The sequence below is a fragment of the Geotrypetes seraphini genome, chromosome 2 (genome assembly GCF_902459505.1).
Source record: "Geotrypetes seraphini chromosome 2, aGeoSer1.1, whole genome shotgun sequence".
In the NCBI taxonomy this organism is placed as follows: Eukaryota; Metazoa; Chordata; class Amphibia; order Gymnophiona; family Dermophiidae; genus Geotrypetes; species Geotrypetes seraphini.
The window spans coordinates 222,583,498-222,601,244 of NC_047085.1; the positions used below are offsets into that span (position 1 = coordinate 222,583,498).

Consider the following 17,747-nt stretch of genomic DNA (forward strand, 5'->3'; position numbering starts at 1 on the left):
GGACATCATGGAAAAAATTGGAAAGATCCTAGAAGGAGCAGAGACGGAAGAGACTGCAGTAATGATCCACATCGGAACAAATGATGTCAGCAGGAGGGACTATAGCAGAAGTGCACTGATAGAACAGTTCAAGATTCTGGGAAGGAAGTTGAAAATGAGGACTCGGAGGATAGCGTTTTCAGAGATCCTACCAGTACCGAGGGCAAATGTGAAGAGGCAGACAGAACTACAATCAATAAATGCATGGATGAGGAACAGGGGTTCCACTTCGTGAGAACCTGGCAAAGTTTTGGGGCAAGAGCAAGCTCTTCAGGAGAGATGGACTACACCTGAGTGCGGCGGGAACTAGAATTCTGAAAAACAACATCAAGAGAAGAATAGAACAGGCTTTAAACTAAGAAGAAGGGGAAAGCCGACAGTCGACCAAGTGTCGACAATTCGGGAAAAGGTATCCTGTTAAGATACTATGAGGGAAAAATGCTGGGAAGAAACAACGGGCAAAAAACAGGAGCGGATTGAACCAGAGGAGGAGGATAAGAGGATTGTAGCACAGGAGAAGAAAATAAAGATCGAAGCACAGGTAAAGGAAACGAAGACAAAAAATTACTAGGACTTAAATTGCATATATACTAATGCAAGGAGCCTAAGGAACAAAATAGAAGTCATGGCCAAAACTGAGAACCTAGACATCATTGGGGTCTCCGAAACATGGTGGAATGAAGAAAACAAATGGGACATAGCACTGCTGGGGTACAAACTCTATCGCGAGGACAGGTCAGGGCAGAAAGGAGCATCTTGATTCTATTAGCCATCCGGAACTATCCTCCAATCTCAAAACTATTTTAAACGAACCTCTGACTAATACAAAAATCCAAACTACTATCAAAACGCTTGCCTCTAATAAATCCCCAGGCCCAGATGGCATAACTAGTGAATTCTACAAGACATTTTCCTTAATTCTCTCTCCTCATTTACTCACCTATTTTAATTTTATTCAAATGCATCCTGATCTCCAAAGGAATTTTTCGGAAGCCCATATTGTAATCTTCCCTAAACCAGGCAGAGATAGTACGCAACCCAAAAACTATAGGCCTATTTCACTGCTTAACTCCGACTATAAAATACTAACGAAAATTCTATCCACCAGGCTAAATAACGTAATAGACTATATAATTTCCCCCGAACAAGTGGGATTTATTAAACACAGATATATTGGCGACAACCTACGCATTTTTCATAATGTTAATGATTACGCCAAGACCATCTCGGAGCCTGCAATAGGCCTCGCTATTGATGCGGAAAAGCACAGTTACTTACCGTAACAGGTGTTATCCAGGGACAGCAGGCAGATATTCTTAACGTATGGGTAACGTCACCGACGGAGCCCCGGTACGGACCTTTTTAACTAGAAAGTTCTAGTTGGCCGCACCGCGCATGCGCGGGTGCCTTCCCGCCCGACGGAGGAGTGCGTGGTCTCCAGTTAGGATAAGCCAGCTAAGAAGCCAACCCGGGGAGGTGGGTGGGTCGTAAGAATATCTGCCTGCTGTCCCTGGATAACACCTGTTACGGTAAGTAACTGTGCTTTATCCCAGGACAAGCAGGCAGCATATTCTTAACGTATGGGTGACCTCCAAGCTAACAGAGAGGGAGGGGGGATGGTTGGCCATTAGGAAAATAAATTTTGTAACACAGATTGGCCGAAGTGTCCATCCCGTCTGGAGAAGGTATCCAGACAGTAGTGAGTAGTGAACGTGTGAACTGAAGACCAAGTGGCCGCCTTGCAGATTTCCTCAATAGGTGTGGAACGGAGGAAAGCCACAGAAGCAGCCATAGCTCTGACCCTATGGGCCGTGACAGGTCCTTCCAGGGACAGGCCGGCCCGAGCATAACAGAACGCAATACAGGCAGCAAGCCAATTGGATAGCGTTCGTTTAGAGACAGGACGACCCAGACGGTTGGGATCGAAGGTCAGAAAAAGTTGAGGAGAGGAACGGTGGGCCCTGGTACGGTCAAGGTAGTAAGCAAGGGCACGTTTACAATCCAGTGTGTGTAACGCCTGTTCTCCAGGATGAGAATGGTTTTGGGAAGAAGACAGGCAATACAATCGATTGGTTGAGGTGAAAAGCTGAAACCACCTTAGGAAGGAATTTAGGATGGGTACGCAGAACCACCTTGTCATGGTGAAAAACTGTGAATGGTGGATCGGCGACCAGTGCATGCAGTTCACTGACCCTCCTGGCAGAGGTGATGGCAATGAGGAAAAGCACCTTCCATGTGAGAAGTTTGAGCGAAGTAGTAGCAAGAGGCTCAAAGGGAGGTTTCATGAGGGCTGACAAAACCACATTTAGGTCCCAGACGACAGGAGGAGGCTGTAGAGGTGGTTTGATGTTGAAGAGGCCTCTCATGAAGCGGGAAACCAGAGGGTGAGCCGTGAGAGGTTTTCCGAGGATAGGCTCATGAAAAGCAGTGATGGCACTGAGGTGGACTCTGATCGAGGTAGACTTGAGACCAGCATCGGACAGAGAGAGCAGATAGTCCAGAATGGTCTCCACCGCCAATGAGGTGGGATTGTGATGATGCAGGAGGCACCAAGAGGAAAACCGGGTCCACTTCTGATGGTAACATTGGAGCGTGGAGGGTTTCCTGGAGGCATCCAAAATGCGACGGACAGGCTGAGACAGGGTATCTGGAGAGGTCAGCCCGAGAGAAACCAAGCAGTCAGGTGGAGGGAAGACAGATTGGGGTGCAGTAGAGACTGATGCTGCTGTGTAAGCAGAGTAGGAAACACAGGAAGAGGAATGGGCTCCCTGGAGCTGAGCTGGAGCAGGAGGGAGAACCAGTGCTGTCGGGGCCACCGGGGGGCGATGAGAATCATGGTGGCCCTGTCCTTGCGGAGCTTGAACAAGGTCCGCAACATCAGAGGGAGTGGAGGAAAGGCATAGAGGAACCGATCCGTCCAGTCGAGTAGGAATGCATCTGGGGTCAGACGATGCGGAGAGAAGAGTCTGGAACAGAACTGGGGCAGCTGATGGTTGTGAGGAGCTGCAAATAGGTCCACTTGCGGGGTGCCCCAGCGAGCAAAGATGGAGTGGAGAGTAGGAGGGTCCAGGGTCCACTCGTGAGGTTGCAGGATGCGGCTGAGCTGGTCGGCCAGGGAGTTCTGTTCGCCCTGGATATAGACAGCCTTGAGGGAAAGATTGTGGGCTGTGGCCCAGGTCCAGATTCGGAGGGCCTCCTGACAAAGGGGACGAGATCCGGTGCCGCCTTGCTTGTTGATGTAGTACATGGCGACTTGGTTGTCCGTGCACAGGAGAAGAACCTGAGGGTAGAGGAGATGCTGGAAAGCCTTGAGAGCATAAAACATGGCTCTGAGCTCCAGGAAGTTGATGTGATGTTGACGCTCCTGAGGGGTCCAAAGTCCCTGGGTGCGGAGATCGCCCAAGTGGGCCCCCCATGCATAGGGGGAAGCATCCGTGGTTATGACCATGGAATGAGGAGGTGGATGGAAGAGAAGTCCCCTGGAAAGATTTGAGGAGTTCAACCACCATTGAAGAGATTGCTGAAGAGACGATGTCACAGAGATGGGATGAGAAAGAAGATTCGTGGTCTGTGACCATTGGTTGGCAAGGGTCCATTGAGGTATCCTGAGGTGGAGTCGTGCCAGAGGAGTCACATGGACTGTTGAGGCCATGTGGCCTAGAAGGACCATCATCTGGCGAGCAGGGATGGATGGATGAAGGAGCACCTGCCGACAAAGGTGAAGTAGAGTCCGGTGCCGGTCGGCAGGAAGGAACGCCCTCATCTGATTGGTATCGAGAACTGCTCCGATGAACTGCAGGCGCTGCGTAGGAAGCAGATGCGACTTGGGATAATTGATCTCGAACCCCAAGAGATGGAGGAAAGAGATGGTTTGATGAGTGGCTTGCAGCACAAGCGGAGATGTAGTCGCTTTCACCAACCAATCGTCCAAGTATGGGAACACTTGTAGGTTGTGGGACCTGAGAAAAGCCGCTACCACAATCAGACACTTGGTGAACACCCTGGGTGATGATGCGAGACCAAAGGGCAGCACCTTGTACTGATAGTGGTGATTTTGTATCTGGAATCGGAGGTAGCGACGCGAAGCCTGATGGATTGGGATGTGAGTGTAGGCCTCCTTGAGGTCCAGGGAACATAGCCAGTCGTGTTGAGATAAAAGAGGATAAAGCGTGGCCAGGGAGAGCATTCTGAACTTTTCTTTGACCAAACACCTGTTGAGGTTCCTGAGGTCTAAGATGGGACGAAGATCTCCCGTTTTCTTGGGTACCAGGAAGTAGCGGGAGTAAAATCCCTGACCCCTTTGGTCTGGAGGAACTTCTTCGATGGCATTGAGGAGGAGGAGGGATTGGACCTCCCTGAGGAGGAGTGGAGTTTGGGAGGAGTGAGAAGCAGACTCTACGGGAGGATGGTCTAGAGGAAGAGTCTGGAACCTTAGTGAGTATCCGTGACGGATGATGTTGAGAACCCACAGGTCTGATGTGATGGCCTCCCAGCGTTGAAGAAAAATGGTGAGGCGGCCTCCGATCGGTTGAGGAAGAGGCAACGATGGTTGGAGACTGGCTATGCCCTGGAGAAAGGAGTCAAAAGGGCTGAGGAGGTTTTGTCTGAGGCTGAGGTTTGGTCGCCTGGTGAGACTGAGAACGAGCCTGAGTGTGTTGTTGTTGTTGACGAGGCCGGCGGGATTGCTGGTGAGGAGGATTCAGCGGCCTGGCAGAGAATCGACGTTGATAAGAGGACTGAGGCCTGTATGGTCGTGCAGGTGGAGTTTTCTTTTTGGGCTTAATGAGGGTGTCCCATCTGGTCTCATGAGCCGAAAGTTTTTGTGTTGTGGCATCAAGAGACTCCCCAAAAAGTTTGTCACCAAGACAAGGCGCGTTGGCGAGACGGTCCTGGTGGTTCACATCAAGGTCAGACACCCTCAGCCAGGCTAGGCGTCGCATGGCCACAGCCAGCGCGGAGGCTCGTGAAGTAAGCTCGAAGGAATCGTAAATCGAGCGCACCATAAATTTTCTGAGCTGAAGGAGGTTGGAAATCTGCTGTTGGAAGAGCGGGACCTTACGCTCAGGTACATATTTTTCCAGAGCAGAAAGTTGTTGGACCAGGTGTTTCATATAAAATGAAAAATGAAAGGTGTAATTGTTGGCTCTGTTAGCCAGCATGGCATTCTGGTACAGGCGCTTTCCAAATTTGTCCATTGTCTTTCCCTCTCTGCCAGGAGGGGTGGAGGCATAAACGTTGGAGCCCTGAGATTTTTTGAGAGTGGACTCTACAAGGAGGCTCTCATGGGGCAATTGGGGTTTGTCAAATCCCGGAATAGGGATGACCCGGTATAAACTGTCCAGTTTTTTAGGGGCACCTGGAACAGTAAGTGGAGTCTCCAAATTTTTATAAAATGTTTCCCGGAGGATATCATGTACAGGAAGTTTAAGAAACTCCTTGGGAGGTTGGTCGAAGTCCAAAGCTTCTAAAAAGGCCTGGGACTTCTTAGAGTCGGACTCAAGGGGGATGGAGAGAGCCGCGGACATCTCCCGAAGGAACTTCGTGAAGGAGGATTGCTCGGGCTTAGAGGTGGTTTCAGCCATGGAGGGTTCCTCATCTGTAGAAGAGGCATCCTCCTCGGTACCGAGTGGGGATTGTTCCCATAGGTCTGGATCCCTGATAGCCGGCTCAGTATGGCGGGTTTTAGAAAGGGACTTGCCAGATCGCATGGATACGGTGCCGGGGGATGAAGACCGGCGTCGATCCCTGTCCCTGGAGGAATGGTGCCGATCCCGATCCCGAGACGACCGGCGTCGATCTGGGGCCTGGGAAGGGTCCTCTGCCGAGCAAGTCTGAAGTGCAGGCTGAGCAGATAAGACCGGCATGGATGTGTTCAACGGTACCGAGGGAGTGGATACCGGTGGAGCGGTGCGAAGCTCGGGCTGGACCGGTACCGGAAGGAGCGGTGCCAGTAAGGTTGGAAGGAGCTGTTGGAGTTGCTTCTGTAGCTGCTCCTGAAGCTTATCCTGGAGGATGGCCGAGATTCGGTCCTCCAATGGGGGCACCGGTACCGCTTTAGATTTCTTCGGTACCATAGGTGCTGCTCGACGCTCCGGCGATGAGGAGGCCGATGACGAGGCACTCACCGTGATCGGAGCGGAGCGGTTACGGGATCGGCGGGACGTCGGAAGGACCGGGGTCACCGCTGTAGCTGGAGGTCGCTCAAGGGAAGTGGAAGGCTTCTTAGCCGGCTTACCTGGCGCTATCGACCCCGAAGGAGGATCAGGCGGTGTCGATGTGGTCGGTGCCGATTTAGGCGGTGCCGTCGACGTCGGGGCCTGATCCATGGTAGAACCGGTACCGAAAAGAATATTTTGCTGTATTTGCCGGTTCTTAAGAGTGCGTTTCTTGAGAGTAGCACAGCGGGTGCAGGTGTCAGCCCGATGCTCTGGACCCAAACACTGAAGGCACCAGTTGTGTGGGTCAGTTAGAGAGATCGGGCGTGCACACCGCTGGCACTTCTTGAAGCCCGGCTGAGGGGGCATGAAGGGAAACACGGCCTCCGCGAAATCAAACCCGGAGGCTTGGATGATTACAACAGGCCCCGCCGGGGCCGGCTGCAAAAATAAAGAAAAAGACACGAAAAAGAATTTTTTTTTTTTTTTTTTTTTGAAGAATGAAGTCGAAAGACAAAAATAGAACCAAAAGTGGATCAAAAATCGCGAGCGGGAAGGCAAAATGAGAGTTTTCAACGGCCGTTGAAAAGCACATGCGTCTTCTTCGCTCCGCGGAAACGAAGAAACTGGAGACCACGCACTCCTCTGTCGGGCGGGAAGGCACCCGCGCATGCGCGGTGCGGCCAACTAGAACTTTCTAGTTAAAAAGGTCCGTACCGGGGCTCCGTCGGTGACGTCACCCATACGTTAAGAATATGCTGCCTGCTTGTCCTGGGATAAAAGCCTTTGATCGGGTGGAATGGAGGTTCTTGTTGCAGGTTCTGAGATGGTTTAATCTGGGGGAATCTTTCATCTCAGGGATTCAGGCCCTATACTGTAAACCTCTCTCCAAGATTCTCATTAACGGATCTCTTTCCTCACCAATTACTTTAGGAAGAGGCACTAGACAGGGTTGCCCTCTCTCCCCGCTCCTTTATAATATATCCCTGGAACCGCTCCTCTTAGCGATAAAGCAATCTCCTTCAATGCAGGGCATCCCCTTAGCTACCAGAGAACTTAAAGTTGCAGCATACGCTGACGATATTATGCTCTTCGTTAGGAATCCCTCGACTTCTCTCCCCTCCTTTATACAACTTACAGATACTTACTCCACATACTCCGGATACAGAGTTAACTGGGAAAAATCCGTTATACTACCTCTCAATGATCAGATAGCTCAAATGGAATTATCTTCATTTCCATTCGCATGGTCCTCCTCTCCAATCAAATATTTGGGTATCCATATACACAAAGATCGAGACATTATAATGAACACCAATGTCACCAAATTAAAAGATCTTGTTATAGCATCCACTTCTAAATGGAAACCTCTTTATTTGTCCTGGTGGGGACGCTTATCCTCCCTCAAGATGACTTTAGCACCACAGATTACCTACATCTTAACTATGCTTCCCTATTTAGGAAAACCTTCTCTATATAAATGGCTAGATAAACGAATTTCGGAATTCATATGGGGCAACAAAAAACCCAGGATAGCTTTAAATTTACTAAAGGCACCCAGGATGTATGGAGGAGTAAATATTCCTGATTTCTGTAATTATCAAATCGCATCACTAGCTAAATACGCATCACTAGCTAAATCACAATGGATTACATATACTCGCTCCCAATCTGCTTCCTTCCTACCCACCTGGCTGGAGCTTGAAGCTTCAATATGCAACCCAATCCCCATTAATATAGTGCCTACTATGTCTATTCCCTCCAGACTAAAATCCTTCTCTCTGTTCACAGCTACAACCACCGCACTCCGTATGCTAGACCATAAGGCTTCTCACTCAATTTTTGCTCAGAGAAATATGGCCCTCTGGAATAACCCAGTTATTAAACACAACAAAAGGGTTTTCCATTGGACATCCTGGAGTAAATTGGGGATTTGGCAGGTCCAACAGCTCTATCAGAACAACACTTTGTACTCTTTCGCTGATCTTATTGCATCCTACCCAACCCTTTCTGACAAGCACGCTCAATGGATGTTGCTTACCTCCACACTCTCTTCCATACAATACTCATCTAATTCATGTATTAGTAAATGGGGTTCATTACTTGAGACACAAGGAAAAGCAATATCATACTTCTACAAAATACTACAAGGGGGACAACCCTCATCCAATATAGACATTCAGCGTAAATGGTCACAAGATCTAAATGTACAACTCTCGGACAGAGAATGGATTAGATTTTGGACGAAAGTAAATAGACCTCTTCTCTCAGCTAACATGACACAATCCCTATATTTCCTAATGAGAAGAGCGGTATGGACACCACATAGAATGAAACTAGCACATTTAAAAGACGATGATCTCTGTTGGCATTGTCAAAAAAGCCCAGGTACCCTAGCACATATGCTGTATAACTGTCCTAAGATTTTATCTTTTTGGATGCAAATTTGGTCCTTAATTAGATTAGTAACCAATTGTACTGCTGACTTATCCTTTGACATCATTATTATGAGATCTCTCCATCCTTGCTTTAAGTCCTGTACCTGTGATCCAAAATTGATTGATATATTGATATCTGTGGGTATATAGCATATTTTGCAAAATTGGAAATCCGCTTCTCTTTTGAATTTCACTTTTTGATGGAACTCTATATGCCTATATAAAAAATTCGAACAACATGCTATTGCCAAGAAAAAGACCAATTTGTTATCTTCACTAAGTGATATTTGGACTCCCATTGACGATTACTTACAATCTCTTTAATTATGTGATTATTTTGTTTTCGGTACAAGTACCTTCAGAGGATATATATCCTGTACTATTATGATGTTCTCTGCCAATTTCTGTACTCTGTTTATTGTTACATGATGTATATTTTTTCCTTTTCTTCATTATCCAATAAATAAAGTGAACTTAAAAAAAAAAAAGAAAGGAGGAGGAATAGCTCTATACATAAAAGAAAGCATACACTCGACCAGAGTGGACAAAGCAGCAACGACCAACAAATTGGAATTGCTATGGGTTAAAATACCGGGAAGGAAAGGGCCCGAGATAAAGATGGACCTGTACTATCGTCCACCTGGGTAAAACGAAAATACCGATGAAGAAATGGAAGCTGAGATGAAACGGGAATGCAAAAGCGGTAACACGATCAATAGACTTCAACTATCCCGGAATAGACTGGAGTCTTGGAAACTCAAAATGCGCTAGGGAAACCGGATTCCTGGAAGCTATACAGGACTGCTTCATGGATCAGTTGTCAGAGAACCGACAAGAGGAAATGGCACTCTGGATCTATTCCTTAATGGGCTAAGAGGACCGGCAAAGGACGTGGAAGTAGTGGGACCGTTGGGAAACAGCGATCATAACATGATCAAGTTCAAAGTTGAAGTAGGAATACCAAAGGGAAAGAGAACCACAGCGACAACTTTTAACTTCAAGAAAGGAAACTATGAAGCAATGAGGGTAATAGTAAGGAAGAAACTCAGGAACAACACAAAGAAATGGCAGACTGTAGAGCAAGCCTGGTCTTTATTCAAAGACATGGTAAGCGAGGCGCAAAATTGGTATATCCCCAGATTCAGAAAAGGGTGCAAAAAGAGCCGAACAAAAGACCCGGCGTGGATAACTAAAGAAGTGAAGAAAACGATAGGGGATAAAAAGAATTCATTCAAGAAATGGAAAAAAGGCAAAACCAAGGAGAACTGGAATGAACACAGGAAGTATCAAAAAGAATGTCACCTCGTGGTTAGAAAAGCAAAAAGAGAATATGAAGAGAGGCTAGCCAGGGAAGCACAAAATTTCAAACCGTTCTTCAGATATGTTAAAGGGAAGCAGCCGGCTAGGGAGGAGGTGGGACCGCTGGATGACGGAGATAGGAAGGGAGTGGTGAAGGAGGAGAAACAAGTGGCAGAAAGACTAAACATGTTCTTTTTGTCAGTATTTACAAAAGAAGACACATCCAACATACCGGAACCTGAACAAATCTTCAAAGGAGACCAAGCAGAGAAATTAACATCCATGGAAGTAAGCCTTGAGGATGTACACAGACTGATAGAAAAATTAAAATCTGACAAATTGCCGGGCCCGGACAGAATCCACCCTAGAGTATTGAAAGAACTAAAGGAGGAAATAGCGGAACTACTACAGCAGGTTTGTAATCTATCCCTGAAAACAGGCGTGATCCCGGAGGATTGGAAGATAGCCAATGTTACGCCCATCTTTAAAAAGGGATCGAGAGGTGACCCGGGGAACTACAGACCGGTAAGTCTGACCTCGGTTCCGGGGAAAATGGCGGAAGCACTGATAGAGGATAGCATTGAGGAGCATCTAGAGAGGCATAAACTTATGAAAACAAGCCAACATGGCTTCTGCAAGGGAAGATCGTGCCTGATAAACTTATTGCACTTCTTCGAAGGAATTAACAAACGGATGGACAAAGGGGATCCCATAGACATTGTATACTTAGACTTCCAAAAAGCCTTTGACAAGGTACCCCATGAACGCCTACTTCGGAAACTAAAGAACCATGGGGTGGAAGGAGACGTACACAGATGGATCAGGAATTGGTTGGCGGGCAGAAAGCAGAGGGTAGGAGTGAAGGGCCACTACTCGTACTGGAGGAAGGTCACAAATGGTGTTCCGCAGGGGTCGGTGCTTGGACCGCTGCTATTCAATTTATTTATAAATGATCTAGAAACGGGGATGAAGAGCGAATTAATAAAATTTGCAGATGACACCAAGCTATTCAATGGGGCTAGGACTAAAGAGGACTGCAAAGATTTACAAAGGGACCTAAACAAACTAGGGGAGTGGGTGACGAGATGGCAGATGAAGTTCAATGTAGAGAAATGCAAAGTCTTACACGTAGGAAACAGAAACCCGAGGTACAGCTACACAATGGGAGGGCTGTTATTGAGTGAGAGTTCCCAAGAAAGGGGCTTGGGGGTAATAGTGGACATGACAATGAAGCCATCGGCACAATGCGCAGCGGCTGCTAAGAAAGCAAATGGAATGCTAGGAATAATCAAGAAGGGTATTACAAGCAGAACGAAAGAAGTTATCCTGTCGTTGTATCGGGCGATGGTGCACCCGCATCTGGAGTACTGCGTCCAATATTGGTCGCCGTACCTAAAGAAGGATATGGCGATACTCGAGAGGGTTCAGAAGAAAGCGACGCGTTTGATAAAAGGTATGGAAAATCTTTCATACGCTGAAAGATTAGAGAGACTGGGGCTTTTTTTGCTGGAGAAGTGGAGACTTAGAGGGGATATGATAGAAACTTATAAGTTCACGAAGGCATAGAGAAAGTGGAGAGGGACAGATTCTTCAAACTTTCGACAACTACAAGAACGAGAGGGCATTCCGAAAAATTAAAAGGAGACAGATTCAGAACCAATGCTAGGAAGTTCTTCTTCACCCAACGGGTGGTGGACACCTGGAATGCGCTTCTAGAGGGAGTGATAGGACAGGGTACGGTATTGGATTTCAAGAAGGGATTGGACAATTTTCTGAAGGAAAAGGGGATAGAAGGGTATAGATAGAGGGCTAGTTTACAGGTCCTGGACCTGATGGGCCGCCGCGTGAGCGGACTGCTGGGCATGATGGACCTCAGGTCTGACCCAGCAGAGGCACGGCTTATGTTCTTATGTGATTAAAATATTTCAGATTTGAAATATGTATTAGAGAATGACACAGTGGTGGTTACCCGCGGCTAGCCGCGGGTAACCCGCCGAAATGGGGAAAGAAAAATAGCAGTCGCTGCGGGGACGGGGACAAGGCCATTCACCGCCCCGTGGAGCGGTGAATGGTCTTGTCTCCGCAATGAGGCATCAAGGATTGCGCGGTCCTCGCAGCCCCTGCCCGACCGATCGATCTTAGCCCGCTCCCTCCCTTCACCTCACCTTAGTTTGCAGGCTTTCTTTTTCGGCGACCCGCACGCGCGGCTGCTCAGTGTTCAATCTTCTGCTCTGACGCAACCAGAAACAGGAAGTTGCAGCAGAGCAGATTGAACACTTAGCAGCCACGCGTGCGCGGCTCTTTGGGAAAGCGTGCAGGTCGCCGAAAAAGAAAGCCTGCAAACTTAAGGTGAGGTGAAGGGAGGGAGCTGGCTAAACGCTACCATCGATCAGGCAGGCGGGTGGGGGCTGCGGGGACCGCGCGATCCCGGCTCATTTTTTCTTTGTGTTTCTCTGTGATCACAGGAAGTGCTTGCAACTTTAAAAAGCAGAATGGGAAGTAACAGCTCTGTGTATATGTATGAAGAAAACAAAAGTCTTAGCACACATCTGCCCTTGAAGCACAATGTTGTTCTGTGCATAAAAATTAGCCTCACAAAAATTTTATTTGTGAAAAAAATTTTGTGAGGCTAATATTTAAACACAGAACAGCATTCTAGTTCATGTGTAGGTGTGTGCTGGCACTTTTATTATTATTCTGATTTTTTGGACACTTTACAGGTCATAGGCCTGATGGGCCGCCGCGGGAGCGGACCGCTGGGCACGATGGACCTCTGGTCTGACCCAGTGGAGGCAACTTCTTATGTTCTTACTTCTTCTTAACACAGTGCAGCTGCAATTACTGCAGAACTACTCATCCGTAGTTGCTAAAAGATTTGGGACATTAAGACAGCTTAGAGCAGGGGCCTCAAAGTCCCTCCTTGAGGGCCGCAATCCAGTCAGGTTTTCAGGATATCCCCAATGAATATGCATGAAATCTATGTGCATGCACTGTTTCAATGCATATTCATTGAGGAACTCCTGAAAACACGATTGGATTGCGGCCCTCAAGGAGGGACTTTGAGATCCCTGGCTTAGTTATTCAAAATGGGAGTGAAAGGGAAAAGGATTCTGGGCCAAGGGGATGAAGACGGAAAGAAAAACCCACAGCAGAAAAGAAAGGGGAGGACAGGCAGGTGAGCCAGATGCTGGAAGCAGGGGGGGGAAGAAAGAGGGAAAGAAGCTAGATGGGGTTGAAAAGAAGAGACACACTGGTATGGAAGAGGAAGATAGGGGAAATCTGGACACAGGAAGGTAACAGAAAGAGGGGAAATTATGTGCATGGGGTTTAGGGACAGAGACATAAAGGGGACATGCCATGGCAGATACATAGGGGAGATATTAGAAATGGGGAAAATAGGAGCACATAAGCGAGATGGTTTGTGGGGCTGGGACAGGGACCGAGCTCGCAGGCTCCAGTGGCTTGCACAAATTACATTGTAACGTGCCACAAAAATAAGAGGGAGGAAGGTAGATAGATAGGCCACGCGAGAGGAGCTGAAGGGTGGTAGAAAGGAACAGATGGTAAAGGAGGGAGGGAAGGGTGGTGGTGGAAAGGAATAGAACAGACATTGAAGGAGGGTGGAGAGGAACAGACCCTGAAGGGAAATGTGGAAGACAGAGTGGGGAGAAGATGCTGGAAGGGAAGAAGAAAGATGCCAGACTATGGGGGAGCGGAGGGAGAGGCACAGTAACAGCAAATGGAAGACGCAGAGAGAAGACACACAGTGGATGGAAGGAATTGAATGAGAAGATGTGGAAAGCAGAAACCAGACAACAAAGGTAGAAAAAAAAAATTCTATTTATTTATTTTTTGCTTTAGGATAAAGTAGTATATTAGTTGTGTTGATAAAAATTTATAAACAAAGCCCTGCCAGCTGAACATCTCTTTCTCTAGTTCAGCAGCAGGAACTTTGATTTATAAGAAAGGAATAATCTATATATTACAGTACTAAGGCTTATATGGATGCTGCGGGGACGGTGACGGGGCGGTGAATGGGATGGTAGTGGCGGTGACGGGGTGGTGAAAGGGAACGGCGGTGACGGGGCGGTGCAGAGGATGGTGGGCTGGGGACTGGGCGGTGACAGGGACAGATTTTTTCCCCGTGTCATTCTCTAATATGTATCCTGCTAGAGCTGGTATTAAACATAATTGGGGACCGCAAAGTCGAGGCTGTGCTTCTTTAGCTTCCAGCTGGCTTAGGGCTCTCTCTCTGACCAGGGGGCAGTTACCCTAGTTGCACTCCCCTAACATTATTCTTGCCATGTGTGACTAAACTATTCTGTTAGCTTGATTTTTCTATGTAGCATTCTGTAGTAATTTGGTTTGTTCAGTTTTCACAATAGTGAAGGGGATATTTGTGAAAGGGAAGGGAGAAGGGTTTTGTTGAACCTTGCTCTGTTTTATTTGTGTTTATAAAATGACAAATTGTCAGAGGATAAGCTTCCGCCTACACTCACACGACTGCAGGGCGGCACAGGCAGGCTTCGCCGGCATCAGTTTCTTTTCTAAAGCGCCGCGAAGGTAAGGGGGAGGGAGGGAGGGAGAAAATTTGGCCGGAGGGAGGGAAGGGACCGCACGTGCGATCGGTGACTGCGCACCTTCCCTCCCTTAAGTTTCTTTACACTGCGAAGGTAAGGGGGAGGGAGGGAGATTCTCGGGATGCTGAAGGGTGGTTAGGTGGCGAGAGGGAAGGGTGGATGCTGCGGGGATGGGACGGTGAAAGGGACGGCGGGTTCGGGGACGGTGCGGTGAATGGGACAGCAGGGACAGGGCGGTGAAGGGGACGGTTGTCCAGTGACAGGGCAGTGACGGGGACAGATTATTTTCACGTGTCATTCTCTACTACAAGGAGAACGGGCCCCGATCTTCAAAAGACTTCTTCAGGATAATCAACAGGTAACACAGAGGGATTGGCCTGTCAGCTGCAGACCTCAGTCTGCTTCGCCTCCATGCAGGGAAAAATGGACCCTTGATTAGGGAAGCTCTGAGCACCAAAATCCATCAAAATACCATGAATAAGAAAAAAAAAAAGAAGAAATAAACAGAGCAAACCAGAAAGAATCCTTTCTGCTCAAGTACATAAGGAAAAACGGAAGGGGGCAGCAGAGCCCTCTAGTGAAGGAAGAGGGATATAAAAGCTGGAGTGGATTTCTTCTGCGAGCACTGGGATATTATCCATCTGTCCAGAATGACATACCTATTGCACTAGAATAGCCTTTATTTGCAGCTACCCATTAATTTTCATGTTCGAGTTGTTATAGTAACAGTCCGTCACTGGGGAACCTCAAATTGTAGACCCTGAATCTAATGGGTCCTTTTACAAAAGTGCACTAATGAATTAGTGTGCATTAAGTGTCAGGCAGCACATTGATATACAATGAGCTAGGCTGAATTTAGTGTACACTAAATCCATTCATGCACCTTCGTAAAAGGACCCCTAAGTGTTTCTCTTGAGCATGAGCAGGACTCTCCCAACTCAAAGGAGTTGTAAACACTACCTCCGTAGCCTTCTCATTCCCAGCTGACCTCAGAAGCAGACCATCAGACCTAGGGTGTAAAACAGAGAGCTTCCACATGAGCCAGTAATGCTAAACTTTTTTTTTTCTTCAATTGATTTTATTTACAGGCCCCAAAGATTACGAAAGAAAGAGTACAGCCTAAAGTAATTATTAAAACAGACTAATTATATGTTTTCCTTCTCAAATAATATAAACAGCAACACCCCCTGTAGGGTTCTGATGGCAGCAATTCAGAGCCCTTTACCTCTTCTCCTGGGTAGATATTGTGTCTAATTCCTGTGCATCGGGCCTTGAGACTGCACTTACAAAGAGGACCATCATTCATCTGAAAAAAAAAAGGGGGGGAGGAGGGGAGAAGACAGAATCACCAAGTTTTCACTTCCTTAAAAATATTCCTATCCCTGTTAATATTTCAGTTTCCTAATTGGAGATTTGAAGTATCCCAGAGCCAGTATGCTCAGCTCTTATTGATCCAAACATGAAGGTACATGAAGGCAAGTACATTTTTAAATTTAAAAAAAACACACATACACACACACAAAAATAAAATCTGTTGAATGCTTATGAAAGACGCAGGAACGAATAGTAATCGGGGTTGAAGTTTTGATGACATAAATGTAACCTTCAGCTTCAGATTTTGAGTAAGTAATTTTATAACACTTTCACATGTGTAAAAAAGCTTCTTATAAAATTAGGTCATGCACAAAAGTTATACTTCAAGATGTAACATACTTTTAGAGTAAATGTGCTCAGGGAAGGAATTTGGGCAGAGGGTGGTGATTTATGCACCTAACATCAGCATCTTCAGTCAGGCAAGATATGTGCTAATATTTTATTAAGACACTGTGGGGAGAACTTACTTACTTTTGTGGGTCTGAATCAAGAATTGCTTTGCTCCAGGTGCTGGCTATGAGTCACCTTTTTTTCCCTTTTCCCTGGCTGTGTTGGAACCTTGCTGGCAGCAGAGGAGATGGACGGCTGACCTCATCTGGGTCCGTCGCCTCCAACATAAAAGGGAGCCAGAGAGGCGTGCCTTTAGAGGCAGGTAATGCCCCTTGGGAGCCATGAGGAGCTATACAACTAAGATTTGGTTTGTGATTTCTAATAATTAGTAAGGGAAGAAATATTACTATGGGTAAGAGGAAAGTGAAGCCGAAAAGTTCTACTCCGGCTATGTCAGGCCCAATAGATAAACACTTTAAAGCAACAAATGTGATTTTGCATGGTAATTTACTTGTACAATCTCTATCCGGAGCTTCCTTAAGCCCCCTTGATAGAAACCTTCTACCGGCATCGAGTGCTAATGGGCCCAATGTGGAAACTACCAATTCTCTGGGGAATGCGGGTTCTTCTAATCATGGATCCCTTAAATTGAGTTTTTCTTCTATACCTAAGCCTATTATATTTCCTGAGACCATTGAAGAACCAGTAACCTCAGAGAAAACACAAGATGTTACCTTGAAAGATTTATGGGTACTTATTTCTAGAGTAGAAGGATTATTAAAGTCAACTATCAAACAATCTTCTGATTTTTTCCAAGCTGTGGTTCAGAAATTGGAAAATGTGGATCCTAACCTAGCCTAACCTCCTTAGATAAATGCACAAATGTAATGGAATCACAAATTGTTACGTTACAACAAGTTTCTCTACCTCAGCAGTAAAGGAGTTCTGTATAATATACTCTAAATTGGAGGCAATGGAGAATCTACATCAAAGAATCTCTGATTCGTCAATTTTCCAATTACCCATCTTTTATCTCCTGAACTTTTGATTTGAAAATTTTTCAAGGAGGTATTGGGATTGCCCAATGCAGAGACTCTTTCTATCTCAAATCTTTATTATATTCCTCCAGAGGAAAAAACTGAAACAATTCAGGGTGTGGACCAGCTGGCACCTACTGAATTGGATTTAATGGGATTTCTGGAGGATAGCCAAGATGCGATTCAGTCAAGGACCACTTTACTGATAATCTTGTATGTCTGAATCAGACAAAATACTAATAATGAAAACTTATTTCAAAAATAGATTGGCTAAGTTTTGTGGTGAATCAGTGCAAGTCTTTCCAGATGTTTCCAGAGCTACCCAACTAAGGAGAAATGAATTTCTTATAATGAAATCAAGAGTAGTAGTGGCTCTGGAGGCTTCATTTTTTTTTTTAAGTTTCCTTGCAAGTGCCTGATAAAACTCCAGGACACCGAGTATATATTTTGGGACCCCATACAATTGCAGCAATTTCTGAATTCACGTGAGACAAC

The 17,747-nt window shown here is 46.5% G+C and overlaps 1 protein-coding gene across 1 annotated transcript in view; it reads right to left on the reverse strand.

The window, feature by feature from the left end:
- DROSHA (drosha ribonuclease III) overlaps window positions 1-17,747 on the reverse strand; it is a 318,886-nt gene that overhangs the window by 256,115 nt on the left and 45,024 nt on the right. Inside the window, exon 7 of the mRNA XM_033934987.1 lies at window positions 15,737-15,817. Within this exon, the coding sequence (XP_033790878.1) occupies window positions 15,737-15,817 (81 nt within the window). The remainder of the gene's footprint in view (window positions 1-15,736; window positions 15,818-17,747) is intronic.